This window comes from Eleutherodactylus coqui, chromosome 10, assembly GCF_035609145.1.
Source record: "Eleutherodactylus coqui strain aEleCoq1 chromosome 10, aEleCoq1.hap1, whole genome shotgun sequence".
Classification (NCBI taxonomy): domain Eukaryota; kingdom Metazoa; phylum Chordata; class Amphibia; order Anura; family Eleutherodactylidae; genus Eleutherodactylus; species Eleutherodactylus coqui.
In genome coordinates, this window is record NC_089846.1 from 2,488,557 (window position 1) to 2,505,525 (window position 16,969).

General features: G+C 50.8%; 1 protein-coding gene across 1 annotated transcript in view; it reads right to left on the bottom strand.

The window, feature by feature from the left end:
- Positions 1-10,200: 10,200 nt before the first annotated feature.
- The window catches only part of LOC136579907 (leucine-rich repeat neuronal protein 1-like), a 21,536-nt gene continuing 14,767 nt past the window's right edge, over positions 10,201-16,969 (bottom strand). The window contains exon 2 of the mRNA XM_066579993.1: positions 10,201-12,755. Within this exon, the coding sequence (XP_066436090.1) occupies positions 10,495-12,705 (2,211 nt within the window). The 5' untranslated portion in view covers positions 12,706-12,755 and the 3' untranslated portion in view covers positions 10,201-10,494. The remainder of the gene's footprint in view (positions 12,756-16,969) is intronic.

The window sequence follows — 16,969 nt, forward strand, 5'->3', positions numbered from 1 at the left end:
GTTAGGATTCGCGGCACGGTCTGGAGCCGTGTCTTGTCAGATACGCTGTTTTGTTCGTCTTGATTGATGGCTCCAGTCATTTTAGTTTTACACGGCGGGGCAATGATTTGGGGGCTCGTCCTTTCCAGGAATTAATTTGGATATTCGCTATGACATGTTGCGTCTCTGGTCCCTGTTCCACGGAATGATGATAGTATGGTTGGAGATTGTCCCCTGTAAACCCTGGCGTACCGCTTGGTCAGTCAAAAAGCTCAACAATGTGCAAGTCAAGGTCAATTGTGCAATTTTGGCCTGTAATGGAGAAGTGGGAATACCGCCCCTTGATTTAGAGTCGGGTCGCTGCCCTCGCCGTCCTGCAATGGTTTTGTAACTTTTTACAATCTACATTATCATGTTCAATATTCAATGTGCTGAGTAGAGATGAGCGAGCACCAAAATGCTCGGGTGCTCGTTACTCGGGACGAAATTATCGCGATGCTCGAGTGTTCGTTTCGAGTAACGAACCCCATTGAAGTCAATGGGCGACCCGAGCATTTTTGTATTTCGCCGATGCTCGCTAAGGTTTCCATTTGTGAAAATCTGGGCAATTCAAGAAAGTGATGGGAACGACACAGAAACGGATAGGGCAGGCGAGGGGCTACATGTTGGGCTGCATCTCAAGTTCCCAGGTCCCACTATTAAGCCACAATACCGGCAAGAGTGCCCCCCCCCCCTCCCAACAACTTTTACTTCTGAAAAGCCCTCATTAGCATGGCATACCTTAGCTAAGCACCACACTACCTCCAACAAAGCACAATCACTGCCTGCATGACACTCCGCTGCCACTTCTCCTGGGTTACATGCTGCCCAACCCCCGCCCGCACGACTCAGTGTCCACAGCGCACACCAAAGTGTCCCCGCGCAGCCTTCAGCTGCCCTCATGCCACACCACCCTCATGTCTATTTATAAGTGCGTCTGCCATGAGGAGGAACCGCAGGCACACACTGCAGAGGGTTGGCACGGCTAGGCAGCGACCCTCTTTAAAAGGGGCGGGGCGATAGCCCACAATGCTGTACAGAAGCAATGAGAAGTCCAATCCTGTGCCACCTCCATCTGGAGCTGCACATGTGGGCATAGCAATGGGGAACCTATGTGCCACACACTATTCATTCTGTGAAGGTGTCTGCACGCCCCAGTCAGACCGCGGTTTTTTATAAATAGTCACAGGCAGGTACAACTCCGCAATGGGAATTCCGTGTGCACCCACAGCATGGGTGGCTCCCTGGAACCCACCGGCGGTACATAAATATATCCCATTGCATTGCCCATCACAGCTGAGGTAATGTCATGTTTAATGCAGGTGGGCAAAAAATTACTGGGATTACACTGTAGACGAGGGCCCCAAAAAAATGGTGTACCAACAGTACAAATGTACTTCAGAAAAATTGCCCATGCCCAACCAAGAGGGCAGGTGAAACCCATTAATCGCTTTGGTTAATGTGGCTTAATTGGTAACTAGGCCTGGAGGCAGCCCAGTAAAAATAAAAATTGGTTCAGGTGCAAGTTTCAACGCTTTAATGAGCATTGAAACGTATAAAAATTGTTTACAAAAATTATATGAGTGAGCCTTGTGGGCCTAAGAAAAATTGCCCGTTCGGCGTGATTACGTGAGGTTTCAGGAGGAGGAGCAGGAGGAGGAGGAGGAATATTATACACAGATTGATGAAGCTAAAATGTCCCCGTTTTGGATGGTGATAGAGAACGATGCTTCCATCCGCGGGTGCAGCCTACGTATTGCTTACGTATCGCTGCTGTCCGCTGGTGGAGAAGAGAAGTCTGGGGAAATCCAGGCTTTGTTCATCTTGATGAGTGTTAGCCTGTCGGCACTGTCGGTTGACAGGCGGGTACGCTTATCTGTGATGATTCCCCCAGCCGCACTAAACACCCTCTCCGACAAGACGCTAGCCGCAGGACAAGCAAGCACCTCCAGGGCATACAGCGCGAGTTCAGGCCACGTGTCCAGCTTCGACACCCAGTAGTTGTAGGGGGCAGAGGCGTCACGGAGGACGGTCATGCGATCGGCTACGTACTCCCTCACCATCCTTTTAAAGTGCTCCCGCCGACTCAGCCTTGACTGGGGAGCGGTGACACAGTTTTGCTAGGGAGCCATAAAGCTGTCAAAGGCCTTGGAGAATGTTCCCCTGCCTGCGCTGTACATGCTGCCTGATCTCTGCGCCTCCCCTGCTACCTGGCCCTCGGAACTGCGCCTTCTGCCACTAGCGCTGTCGGATGGGAATTTTACCATCAACTTGTCCGCCAGGGTCCTGTGGTATAGCAACACTCTCGAACCCCTTTCCTCTTCAGGTATGAGAGTGGAAAGGTTCTCCTTATACCGTGGGTCGAGCAGTGTGTACACCCAGTAATCCGTAGTGGCCAGAATGCGTGGAACGCGAGGGTCACGAGAAAGGCATCCTAACATGAAGTCAGCCATGTGTGCCAGGGTACCTGTACGCAACACATGGCTGTCCTCACTAGGAAGATCACTTTCAGGATCCTCCTCCTCAGGCCATACACGCTGAAAGGATGACAGGCAAGCAGCATGGGTACCCTCAGCAGTGGGCAAAGCTGTCTCTTCCCCCTCCTCTTCATGCTCCTCCACCTCCTCCTCCTCAACGCGCTGAGATATAGACAGGAGGGTGCTCTGACTATCCAGCGACATACTGTCTTCCCCCGCCTCCGTTTCCGAGCGCAAAGCGTCTGCCTTTATGCTTTGCAGGGAACTTCTCAAGAGGCATAGCAGAGGAATGGTGACACTAATGATTGCAGCATCGCCGCTCACCACCTGGGTAGACTCCTCAAAGTTTCCAAGGACCTGGCAGATGTCTGCCAACCAGGCCCACTCTTCTGAAAAGAATTGAGGAGGCTGACTCCCACTGCGCCGCCCATGTTGGAGTTGGTATTCCACTATAGCTCTACGCTGCTCATAGAGCCTGGCCAACATGTGGAGCGTAGAGTTCCACCGTGTGGGCACGTCGCACAGCAGTCAGTGCACTGGCAGATTAAACCGATGTTGCAGGGTGCGCAGGGTGGCAGCGTCCGTGTGGGATTTGTGGAAATGTGCGCAGAGCCGGCGCACCTTTCCGAGCAGGTCTGACAAGCGTGGGTAGCTTTTCAGAAAGCGCTGAACCAGCAAATTAAACGTGGGCCAGGCATGGCACGTGCGTGAGGCTGCCGAGCTGCAGAGCTGCCACCAGGTTACGGCCGTTGTCACACACGACCATGCCCGGTTGGAAGCTCAGAGGCGAAAGCCAGCGGTCGGTCTGCTCTGTCAGACCCTGCAGCAGTTCGTGGGCCGTGTGGCTCTTCTCTCCTAAGCTGAGTAGTTTCAGCACGGCCTGCTGACGCTTGCCCACCGCTGTGCTGCCACGCCGTGCGACACCGACTGCTGGCGACGTGCTGCTGCTGACACATCTTGATTGCGAGACAGAGGTTGCGTAGGAGGAGGAGGAGGAGGAGGGTGGTTTAGTGGAGGAAGCATACACCGCCGCAGATACCACCACCGAGCTGGGGCCCGCAATTCTGGGGGTGGGTAGGACGTGAGCGGTCCCAGGCTCTGACTCGGTCCCAGCCTCCACTAAATTCACCCAATGTGCCGTCAGGGAGATATAGTGGCCCTGCCCGCCTGTGCTTGTCCACGTGTCCGTTGTTAAGTGGACCTTGGCAGTAACCGCGTTGGTGAGGGCGCGTACAATGTTGCGGGAGACGTGGTCGTGCAGGGCTGGGACGGCACATCGGGAAAAGTAGTGGCGACTGGGAACTGAGTAGCGCGGGGCCGCCGCCGCCATCATGCTTTTGAAGGCCTCAGTTTCCACAAGCCTATACGGCAGCATCTCCAGGCTGATCAATTTGGCTATGTGCACGTTTAACGCTTGAGCGTGCGGGTGCGTGGCGGCGTACTTGCGCTCCAACACTTGCGCTAGCGACGGCTGGACGGTGCGCTGAGAGACATTGGTGGATGGGGCCGAGGACAGCGGAGGTGAGGGTGTGGGTGCAGACCAGGAGACGGTAGTGCCTGTGTCCTCAGAGCGGGGTTGGATCTCAGTGGCAGGTTGGGGCACAGGGGGAGAGGCAGTGGTGCAAACCGGAGGCGGTGAACGGCCTTCGTCCCACCTTGTGGGGTGCTTGGCCATCATATGTCTGCACATGCTGGTGGTGGTGAGGCTGGTGGTGGTGGCTCCCCGGCTGATCTTGGCGCGACAAAGGTTGCACACCACTGTTCGTCGGTCGTCTGCACTCTCAGCGAAAAACTGCCAGACCTTAGAGCACCTCGGCCTCTGCAGGGTGGCATGGCGCGAGGGGGCGCTTTGGGAAACAGTTGGTGGATTATTCGGTCTGGCCCTGCCTCTACCCCTGGCCACCGCACTGGCTCTTCCAACCTGCCCTGCTGCTGCACTTGCCTCCCCCTCTGAAGACCTGTCCTCAGTAGGCTTAGCAAACCAGGTGGGGTCAGTCACCTCATCGTCCTGCTGCTCTTCCTCCGAATCCTCTGTGCGCTCCTCTCTCAGACTTACTCCAATTACTACTACCTGAGTGATAGACAACTGTGTCTCATCGTCATCGTCCTCCTCACCCACTGAAAGCTCTTGAGAAAGTTGCCGGAAGTCCCCAGCCTCATCCCCCGGACCCCGGGAACTTTCCAAAGGTTGGGCATCGGTCACGACAAACTCCTCCGGTGGGAGAGGAACCATTGCTGGCCATTCTGGGCAGGGGCCCGGGAACAGTTCCTGGGAGTCTGCCTGCTCCTCAGAATGTGTCATTGTAATAGAGTGAGGAGGCTGGGGGGAAGGAGGAGCAGCAGCCAGAGGATTCAGAGTTGCAGCAGTGGACGGCGCAGAATTCTGGGTGGTCGATAGATTGCTGGATGCACTTTCTGCCATCCACGACAGGACCTGCTCACACTGCTCATTTTGTAATAAAGGTCTACCGCATGGACGCCTTAATTGTGAGATTAATCTGGGGACGCCAGAAACGTGCCTCTCTCCTAATCCCGCAGCAGTCGGCTGCGATACACCTGGACCAGGAGCTCGGCCTGTGCCTACACTCTGACTTGGGCCTCCGCGTTCTCGCCCGCGTCAACGTCCTCTAGGCCTACCCCTACCCCTCAGCATGGTGTATTACCAGTAGTGCAGAAACAGAACGCTGTAATTAAATGTGCCGCTTATTGGCCTGTGGTTGGAGGCTGACTTCGCTTACGGAACGCACAGCAGAGCCAGGAAAGAATTTTGCGCAAGCCCACTGTAACACCTAGCTGGCTGCGTATTAATTAGGACTACTACCCCCAGCAGAGACGCAGTACACTGAGGACGGTCACAGGCAGCCCAAATATATTTTTTGTCCCAAATTTTTTTGGAAAAGCCCACTGCCTATATAGACAGTATATGTCTTTCACGTTTTTCACTGTCCCTGCCTCAGCACTACTGGCCCTATACTATGTAAAATTACTGCAGACTGTTTCCCTCTGGACAGGATGACAGCAATGATGTAACGGGCAACGCAGAGCCAGGAAAGAATTTTGTGCAAGCCTGCTGTAACACTTAGCTGGCTGCGTATTAATTAGGACTACTACCCCCAGCAGAGACGCAGTACAGTCAGGACGGTCACAGGCAGCCCAAATATATTTTTCTGTCCCAAATTTTTTTGGAAAAGCCCACTGCCTATATAGACAGTATATGTCTTTCACCTTTTTCACTGTCCCTGCCTCACCAGTGCTGCCCCTATACTCTGTACAATGACTGCAGACTGAGGACGCAATGCTCTGTACGGCCGATATACAAAAAAAAAAAAAAAGTGCAACACTGAAAAAGCTGCCTCAACAGTACTGCACACGGTCAGATGTGGCCCTAAGAAGGACCGTTGGGGCTCTTGAAACCTAAAATCACTCCTAACACTGTCCCTATAGCAGCAGCAGCAGCACTGTCCCTGATCTCTGTCAGAATGCATCTGTGGTGAGCCGCGGGAGGGGCCGATTTATATACTCGGGTGGCACCTGATCTCGCCAGCCACTCACTGCAGGGGGGTGGTATAGGGCTGGAACATCACAGGGGGAAGTTGTAATGCCTTCCCTGTCTTTCTATTGGCCAGAAAAGCGCGCTAACGTCTCAGAGATGAAAGTGAAAGTAACCCGAACATCGCGTGGTACTCGTCTCGAGTAACGAGCATCTCGAACCCACTAATACTCGAACGAGTATCAAGCTCAGACGAGTACGTTCGCTCATCTCTAGTGCTGAGTATTAAGGCAACAGTACGCAGTCCTGAGCTCTTGCTCACGACCTGAAGGTTGTGAGTTCAATCCCCGCATGATTCAGGTAGCCAGCTCAAGGTTACCTTAGCCTTCCATCCTTCAGAGGTCGGTACTGGGGGGTAATAAATTACATGAAAGCGCTGCGGAATAAGTTGGCGCTATACAAATGACAAGTACCTTCCCTTATGCAAATAAAATGGCTGCTGTGGCCAAATGATCCAAAATTAGAATTGTCAGTGTCTTTTATTGTTCAATAGAAATAGGGTTTTTAAGGGGATATTTGGCGGAGGTTCGCTGGGGATGTAATAGTATAGGATATGCAAGACACAACTCCGCAATACCCGGGTCATGCAGCTCCGTCAGCTCTGTCAGAGACATGAAGAGACAAATGCAGCTCGGCAGCGACGTCCCTCTGTTCATGAAGTGTCGAATCAAGATAGAAGAACCATACCCAAGCCAATGCCATAGGTGGAAACCTTGTAGCATCGCCCCTATAGACTGTAGACCACTGACAGAATTTGGAAGGTGGCTGTAGACTCATGCCTGTATGGGGCTGTCACTAGAGTGCTGCTCCACTCATAGGGGTTGCAGAGATAGCAACTGCACCCAGGTCCCGGTGCCTGAGGGTCTCCCTGCCACATCAGAAGACACTTTATGTTGTGGACTTGTGTTCCCCCATCATTCTGCACTCAGTACTCCATAATAACACAGTAACAACTAAATGGGTGAAATCACTGTGAAAAATATAAAAATGAAAAAGCCCATTTTGCAGTAACACCCTTTCGTATGACACTTGTAGCTCTGGGGTCTCCCATTCTGCTTGGTCATTTTGTATATTTTTCTACACCTTGATTGGAGTCACTCATGGTACATTCAGCTGATTGGACATCAGACCCCCATTTATATAAAGTACTCACCGCTCACAATGCATATCAGATCCAAAACCAAGCCATGAGGAGGACAGATCTGCCTGCTGAGTTCAAAGACAGGATTGTGTAGAGGCTCAGATCTGGAGAAGCTACAAAAACATTTCTGCTGCCCTGAAAGTTCCCAGAAGCCCAGCGGACCCCATAATACTTACAGGGAAGAAGAACCAGGACTCTTGCTAGAGCCACTGGCCCTTCAAACTAAAGGGGAGAAGGGCCTTGTAAGAGAGGTGGCCAAGAACCCAGTGGCCCCCATAATATTTACATGGAAGAACCACCAGGACTCTTCCTAGAGCCGCCAAAACCCTAAACTAAGGGGGAGAAGGGTCTTGTAAGAGAGGTGACCAAGAACCCAGCGAACCCCATAATACTTACATGGAAGAACCACCAGGACTCTTCCTAGAGCCTCCGACACACTAAACTAAGGAAGAGAAGGGTCTTGTAAGACAGGTGACCAAGAACCCAGCGACCTTCATAATACTTACATGGAAGAACCACCAGGACTCTTCCTAGAGCCGCCAAAACCCTAAACTAAGGGGGAGAAGGGTCTTGTAAGAGAGGTGACCAAGAGCCCAGAGGCTCCATCATACTTACATGGAGGAACAACCAGGACTCTTCCTAGAGCCGCCAAAACCCTAAACTAAGGAGGAGAAGGGTCTTGTAAGAGAGGTGACCAAGAGCCAAGCGAACCCCATAATACTTACATGGAAGAACCACCAGGACTCATCCTAGAGCCTCCGACACACTAAACTAAGGAGGAGAAGGGTCTTGTAAGAGAGGTGACCAAGAACCCAGTGACCTTCATAATACTTACATGGAAGAACAACCAGGACTCTTCCTAGAGCCTCCGACCCCCCAAACTAAGAAGTAGAAGGGTGTTGTAAGAGTGGTGACCAAGATCCCAATGGTCACTCTGGCTGAGCTCCAAAGATCCTGTGTGCAGATAGAAAAACTTCCAGAAGGTCGACCAGCCCTGCAGCCTCCACCAATCTGGGCTTAATGCAGAGGGGCCAGAAAGAAGCCTCCTCAGTAAGACACATGGAAGCCCCCTGGAGTTATCAAAAAGACCCTAAAGGACCCACAGACTGCGGGAACAAGATTCTTTGCTCTGATAGCACCAAGATGGAACGTTCTGGCCTCTAAGTGTTCTGTCTGAAGGAAACCAGGTGCCGCTCATCACCGACCCAATACCATTCCTACAGTGTAGCCTGGTGGTGGAGCATCATGCTAAGGGAGGGGAGACCAGTCAGGGTGGATGGAAACCAGGCAACGCTCATCACCTGCCCAATACCATCCCTACAGTAAAGCCTGGTGGTGGCGTATTATGCTGGGGCAGGGGAGACCGGTCAGAGTGGATGGAAACCAGGCGCCGCCCATCACCTGCCCAATACCATCCCTACAGTAAAGCCTGGCAGGGGAGCATCATGTTGGGGGAGGGGAGACCGGTCACGATGAATGGAAACCAAGCACAGATCATCAAGTGCCCAATACCATCCCTACAATGCAGCCTTTTGGTGGAGCATCATGCTGGGGGGGGGGGGGGGGGAGAGACTGGTCAGGGTAGATGGAAACCAGGCACCACTCATCACCAGCCCAAACCATTCCTAAAGTGAAGCCTGGTGGTGGAGCATCATGTTGGGGAGGGAAGACCAGTCAGGGTGGATGGAAAACAGGCGCCGCTCATCACCTGCCCAATACCATCCCTACAGTGAAGCCTGGTGGTGGAGCATCATGCTGGGTGAGGGGAGACCGGTCAAGGTGGATGGAAAGCTGAATGGAGTAAAGTACAGAGATAATGACTTCCTGATCCAGAGCACAAGGGACTTCAGACCGGGCAGAAGGGTCACCTTCCAACAAGACAATGACCCTAAGACCCCAGCCAAGACCACACAAGAGGGGGGACAACTCTGTGCATGTCCTTGAGTGGCCTGGCCAGAGCCCTGAACCCAATTGGACATCTCTGGAGAGACCTGAAAATGTCTGTCCACAGACGGCCCCCATCCAACCTGACAGAGGGCAGAGAATCCCCAAATCCAGGGGTGCAAACCCTGTGGCTTCATCCCCAAGAAGACTGGAGGCTGGAATCACTGCCAAAGGGGCTCCGACTAAGTACAGGGGTGTGAATACTTATGTTGCTGCAGAATATAAGGTTATCATTTTGAAAACATTTATGAAGATTTCTCCCACTCTGTTGTCACTTTGTAATGATACTGAGTGCAGAATGAGGGGGACACAAAGCCACAACATAAAAGTAAGAGGGTGTGAGGACTTTCCAAATGCATTGTAAATACAACGGTAGCTGGGGGCCCATGTTGCAGATTTTGCAGTGGGGCCCAAGAGCTCCCCTCTGGTAATAGCAAACTATCTGAATGAAGTCTAAGTTATGGGCCGAGAATCGTCTTGTAATGTATGTCGACCAGCAAAGCATGTTGGTTGGCAGGGGATTACTGGTATGGGGATGAACAATTGTTGCTATGACCATTAATTCCCATAGAGCTATGATTGGTCGGTTACGCTTCTCCCTGTTCACACAAACTAACGAGTGAGCATTTTTACGAATGAACATTTTCGTCAACTGCTCATGGGCATCTTTACAGGGACCGATCATCAGGCAAAGGAACATTCCAACAAGCACTCTAGCCCGATCATCAGGCTATGGAAAAGCCCTTAAAAAGGTCCTTTAGACCGCAAACACTAGTTCATGAGCGGATTGTGTCTTTCCTAAAAATTCTCGCTGGTTGGCTATATCTCTAATGGAAACAGCAGACATATGGATGACCATTCAGAGCGGTATGTCAACGATCACATTACCAATCATTGGTTCCTATACCAGTGATTCTCTACTATGTGTGAACAGCAGTAAACGAGCGCCGAATGACATACTTTGCTGATCAGTGCTCATTACAATGGGCCAATTCTTGGCTTGTGTAAAAGGATCTTCAGACCTCAATATCAGAAGCAACACAACTAAATCACCAGACAGCAGACAGGTGTGAACTTCCAAAATTCCCTTCTTATTGACAGTTTTCCACAAAAGACATGTGACGTATAAATGGCCGCCATTTTACTTTTGAAAGCTGGTAATGGAGGTCAAACCAAGACTCTAGAATGAAAAGAAGAATGTAATATCGTTCCAACATCTCTTGCTGAAGCCAGTCTGGGCAAAATTGTGCTAATGTCACCAATGTCACGTCAAGTCTGCTTGTACAAAAGTTTCTAAGACAGCAACATTTTCTACGCATGAAATTCTGGGGCACAATGTCCAGTTCATGGGGTGAGGGAGGGGTTTAAGGCTGCCACATGTAAGTCTTTGATGTATCAATCTGAACCACTGATGGAAACGTCTTATCTTCTTGAGGGGGCACCAAGACTGGCTGTTCCAAGCTGCTCTCCTTTTCTTTCTCAACTTCTCCTTCCCAAAGGCTGATGAGCGGTGGATAGAACTCATTGAGAGGGATGAATGAAGCCCTCTGCATATACTTTTTCAAAGAATGTCCACAACTTTTGTAGCGTAGATGATGTCCGGCATATACGATGACAGCAGCCATGCAAAGTCCAGCAATGAGGGAGCCTAGAGCTGCTGAGAGGGCAATACTGACCGGCCGGCCAACTGAGGCCACGGAGAAGGAAGCGTTTTTAGTGGTCACATTGAGACAAGACTGTTGACTGGGCCGAGAAAGAGATGACACAGTGAAGCAAACCTCATACTTGGTGGCCGGCTGCAGATGTGTGAGGTTATACTCTTGTATATCCAGAGGAACTTTGGCGGTATAACTGATATGGGGGTTGTGTATCCTCATGGTCGCAGAGGTCCATAAGGCTGGAACCAGGACATTGGGAGCATTGGCTGGTCCACCTAACATCTTCCACTCCACCACAACAAAATTAGAATGAACTTTCTTGGTGACTATGGAAAGAGATGTGAATTCCTGTTCTTCAGTCCCGTTAATGAAGATGACAACACTTTTACTGTCTGTACCATCTGAGTTCCACATTTGGCACATGTATGACCCAGAATCTTCTTCTGTAGCATCCAAAATTTCCAGAGATCCCTCGGCTAGAAGTCGGACTCTACCCGTTCCTCCTGATATCCTTTCTCCATGAGGAGTTATCCAGTATATCTCTGGCTTTGGGTGACCACTGGCTTGGCAGTTGAGAGTGACCAACTGGTGTTTGGAAAGGTGAAGCCGAGATGGAAAGGAATGTTCATCTATTAGTGGAGGACATCGACTTAACCAAGCTTGTCCTTGTATTTCCTGGAAGAGGTGTCCGCTGACCAATGGAGGGCTCGTACAAAGTGTGGCCTGGGCTTCTATTAGTTGAACTGATGAAAGTCCCTTCCAGTTGTTCTGGCAATCACAGCGCAGAGGATTACTGTATAAGCTGATTTCAGATAATCCTGGTAGTGTCTGAAATACTTTAAGCGGTATTAATGCCAATCGATTATTGCTAAGTAGTAAAGTCTTCAAAGCCCCAACGTTTGCTCCAAAAGCATCGGGGTCCAGGTAGGTCAACCTAGGATTGTTGAAAATTTCTAATTTAATAAGCTCGGGCAGATCCTGAAAGGCGTCAGCTTCTACACGTTCTAGATCTTCCATTGAATTTAGGCTCAGTTCCTCAAGATGAGGCATGTCTTTAAAATCTCCATTCTGGATTCTACTTATGGGGTTTTTGTTAAGGTCAAGGAATTTCAGGAGTTTCAAGTGTTTCAGTGACTCCCTGGGGACAGAAGTAAGACGATTATCAAAAAACGACAGGCTTTCAAGGTAGTCCAATCCAAAGAAGGCATTTTCTGGAACCCGGTTAAGTTCCATACCTGCCAGTACTAGACTGTGCAACTTGCCAAGTGGTTGAAAATTCAAGTTTTGAAGGGCGCTCACGGGGTTCTCCCCAATCATTAGTATCTCTAGATTCGGAAGATCTTCAAACCATGTTGAGTCAATAACACGCAGACGGTTGGCATTGAGATGAAGTCTCAGTAGCTTTCCCAAGCCGGCAAAGGCTCGAGGGCCGATATAATTAATCTGGTTGTGATTGATATACAACTCTTCTAGACTCTCTAGATCTTTTAGACAATAGTCCGGCAGCTCAGTGAGCTGATTCTCTTCTAGATAAAGGGTGATGAGATGGGAAAGGTTGGATACGCTTAGATCCTGGATGCTCTGAAAGTGGTTTTGAGATAAGTCAAGTTCGGTAAGGTTCACCAGATCTTGAAGCTCCCAGCCCATATGAGATATCTTATTACTCTGCAGAAGTAGCACTTGGGTGTCGATGGAAATATTTTCTGGGATGTGAGTCAGTAGAAGGTCATTGCAGTCCACTGTCTTCGCTTCATGGTACACAGACTGAGGAGTAAACCAGGGCCTTGTCTCACAGACACATTGAGGAGGACAGAACGCCAGACCTGAGATGTAGAATAACTGGCAAATGACCAGAATGGCCCAAGTCTCAGTCCGAGGAAGTGATATCTTCATTCTTAAGAAATGGATATGAGGCATGTCAAATGAAATCCAGAAGAAGACAATGAGCCAGCTGTGGGTCAATCAATCTGGAAGGAAACAAAGCAGAAGATTACAGGAAGAAGCAGAAATTCTTAAACTAGTAATGCCTTGTGTCTAAAATTTAAAGGGATTGTAGTGGAATTGACTTTTATCATCTCTCCATAGGATAGGTGATAAAAATCTAATAGATTGGGGTGTCACTGTTGAGACCCCCACCGATCCCGACAACAGACAGCAGACCCACTCGCAGTGATGAGGAGAGGGGGACATGGGACAATTGTTCTTGGGATTGCTGAGCGTCTCAGTGGTGGGACCCCTACTGATCCGATCAATTGTGGTACAACCCCCTTAAAGGGTTTTTCCCATTAAAGACACTAGATAGGGGATAAAGGTCTGATGGCTGTGTGTCAATTTCCAACCATTAGGACCCACAACGATCATGAGTCCAGTGCATACGAATGGAGAAGTGGTGTGCATGCTCTACCGCCGCCGCATTTCGTTTTATCGAGAGGGGTATCATCAGAAGGTGGGTGCGGAGACTTATAAGACCATGCATGCTCCTCTGGGAAATATATACAATTCCCCATAATTGTTGCGTGTCTCCTCACTCACCTTCTAGGTGTCTCCTTAAGAAGTGCGGATACCCTCTCGACTAATATCATAGACCTCTGACTAGCCAAGCCAGGATCCTACCGCACACTGATGAGGGGCAAACACCCCGAAACAGCCGTCTGCGGATGGAGTCTGGATTGGTTTTCATTTCCCAATCATTGTTGCATGGACCTGTAGAAAAGGGTTGGACATTAACTTGCAGGACTGCTGCCTTCCAATAGGTGGCGCTGCAGAGGGATTGTTCCATCTTCCTTATTTGCATATTCAGTTTTATGGCACAGGCGGAGATGAATGCATTCGGCCCTCCATCCCATGAGTGAATGGAGCAGCGGTCGAGCATGCACACCACCTCTCCATTCACATGGGGCATTCGGGTGTGCTGCGCTTGGGATCGCTGGGGGTCCCCAGTGGTTGAGCTTCCCCTTCCCCGTTCATAGGGAATAAATGTCTTTAGCGGTGAAAGCCCTTTAAGTATGATTATATAGACAAAGCCCAGTAAGAGTGAAGATGGGGGCGACAGTTGTGGTTCTCCAAGCTGCGCATATCGTCCTGGGCTGCAGCGCTCCATCAGTATCAGGGCCCCCCGGCTCCCCCTTATTATACGGGTGTCATCATATGGAACCTTTGGGTCCCCTCAGACAGCGATCTCTGCTCCCTATAGCTACAGCCGGCCAATGCAGACTCACATCCAGGTCCGACTTCTTTAATGGACTTCTGGTCACAAACACCTAAAGATTTACACAAAAATGGGTCCCCCATGATATGCCTAGTACTGGAGCTGAGGAGGCGGAGCTTCAGAGACCACTTATCTATGCCCCGCCCCATCAGGGGTGTAAGCCTATGTCCTGGCTGGGAAGGGCTTCCTGTGAGTGGATGTAAACATACGTCCTACCAATGCTGCGGCAACAGCGGGCTTCAGGGAGGACTGATCCCCGCTGTTAACCCCTTACATGCTGCAATCAATGTAAAGGGTTTCACAGAAGGATTACGCTCTGTCTGCAACGCCAGACAACGGTGTCCAGAGCTATGAAGAGCGTACTGCAGTGTATTATCACACGTTTGATATCATCACATCCGTAATAATTAATTGAACGCACTTTTTCATCCTGCACGGCAAATACACATACACCCCAAAATAAAGCCTACAGCAAAACCCTCCCCGCGGAGCGCCGTCCATGGAAGTAAACAAGCGATGGGACTTTACACGCAGCCATGCAAAAAATAATAATTTTTCACTAAAGTTTTTTGCATTGTGTCTGCGTCTGTTTCTGTCGCTCCCGTAGAAGTCGGTGGGGTTGGACGGACCGTGTCGCACGCTGAGCGGCGCCGCTTCGGTGACGGCTCAAGCGCTCGTTCACAGATGCATATTTTTCATTACACAACGCAGCCGTTGCAATCAATTGGCGCACGTAAATACGCAGAAAACCCGGATATCCGCTGCCTATTTACACTCCACATCAATTGACAGGCCGAACCCGCCTACGGCCGTGTGACTGCGCCTGACCGCTGCCGTGCGACTGCGCCTGACCGCTGCCGTGCGACTGCGCCTGACCGCTGCCGTGCGACTGCGCCTGACCGCTGCCGTGCGACTGCGCCTGACCGCTGCCGTGCGACTGCGCCTGACCGCTGCCGTGTGACTGCGCCTGACCGCTGCCGTGTGACTGCGCCTGACCGCTGCCGTGTGACTGCGCCTGCCCGCTGCCGTGTGACTGCGCCTGACCGCTGCCGTGTGACTGCGCCTGACCGCTACCCGCCCCGTTGATTTCTATGGCAGTTTTGGCAACAACGGCAATCGCAGCAGTGGGAGGGAGATGACGGCGGCCCCCGAGGCGGCCCCCCAACCTGTCTTTTATGGCACATCCTGTGGATTGGAAGCCCCCTTCAAATACCAGTCAGGAGCGGAGCGACCAATCAGATCGCATCTTTCATTTTGCAAAAGGGCCAATCAGATTCCAGCTCTTATTTCTCAAAGGGCTTTTGGAAAATACAAGGCGGCACGTGATTGGTGGCCCCTGCCGTACGGTCCGTTGGCGCCGCTGTTGGCAGACCCCCCGTGACGTATATGAGGGCATTATAGGACATATTATTTACGTCTCCTAACAATCCAATTGAAGTCACAAAATCGGCGGTTTGATTCTTCTTCGTAAGCCGCTGATTTTGTGATCCCGCCGCCCCCATCCCCCGTCCTCATCCTCCATTTTGGCTCCTCGCGGCAATGTTTTCCCTTTCTTTCCTATTAATACAAGTCCTTGATCCCTTTATTTTCGCCTCCGCCGCTCGCCGCGGCTCGTCATCCCCTCTTGTATAATTCGCCAGCTCCGCTCGTTTTTCTCCCCATCTTAAGCCGCGTCTCCTACGCTCTCTTTAGCTCGCACTGAGATGTTGCCATGGTGACACCCTGAGCGCTTTCTCCCGATGATAGGAGAATGAAGGCACATTATTAACCCTGAGCGCGCCGCCAGCTCTGCTACATCAGCGGCAATGGGCTATGTACTGCCGTATGTGTATAAGGATGTAGCAGAGCGGAGTTTGTCACCTGTCGCGGTGCTATATGACTGCAGGGGAACCAACTGACAGCTTCAGCTCTGCTACATAAGACCTTCTAATTCACTCATTAAGATTACCCCACCCCTCCACCATCTTGTAAGTCGCCATCAAATGCATTCAAAGGCATATTACACCTAAATTACATCTCATGCAGGTTTGCAGTGCTGTTGCTCCCTGTTATCAGCCACTTCATAAGGAAGAGATGCTCAGTGTTGTATTCCTGATTCTCTGCCCCCAATACTACTACACCCACTATTGGCATCCGATTTACTGCAGACTATTACTCCCCCGGTGGATGACGGGCGGCCGCTGTTCCTCCATCTTTGTGGCGCAGTATGGTGGTCAGGCTTGGCGGCACGCGATATACTGATATTGACAGTGCCGCACACTATATCTGCGGTTGCACAACACCAGGCCGATACATGTCACACCAAATCCCCCGCAAGGCGTATCTGGTGCGGCGCAGAGGCTTTACATACCTACTTCTATATAGAGATGCCTGAAATAATACAAGGAGGGCCGAGAGAGAGAGAGAGGGGGAGACAGAGACAGATAGAGAGAGGGAGACAGAGACAGATAGAGAGAGGGAGACAGAGACAGATAGAGAGAGGGAGACAGAGACAGATAGAGAGAGGGAGACAGAGAGAGGGAAATAGAGAGGGAGAGAGAGAGACAGATAGAGAGACAGAGACAGATAGAGAGAGGGAGACAGAGACAGATAGAGAGAGGGAGACAGAGACAGATAGAGAGAGGGAGACAGAGACAGATAGAGAGAGGGAGACAGAGACAGATAGAGAGAGGGAGACAGAGACAGATAGAGAGAGGGAGACAGAGACAGATAGAGAGAGGGAGACAGAGACAGATAGAGAGAGGGAGACAGAGACAGATAGAGAGAGGGAGACAGAGACAGATAGAGAGAGGGAGACAGAGACAGATAGAGAGAGGGAGACAGAGACAGATAGAGAGAGGGAGACAGAGACAGATAGAGAGAGGGAGACAGAGACAGATAGAGAGAGGGAGACAGAGACAGATAGAGAGAGGGAAATAGAGAGGGAGAGAGAGAGACAGATAGAGAGAGAGAGAGACAGAGACAGATAGAGAG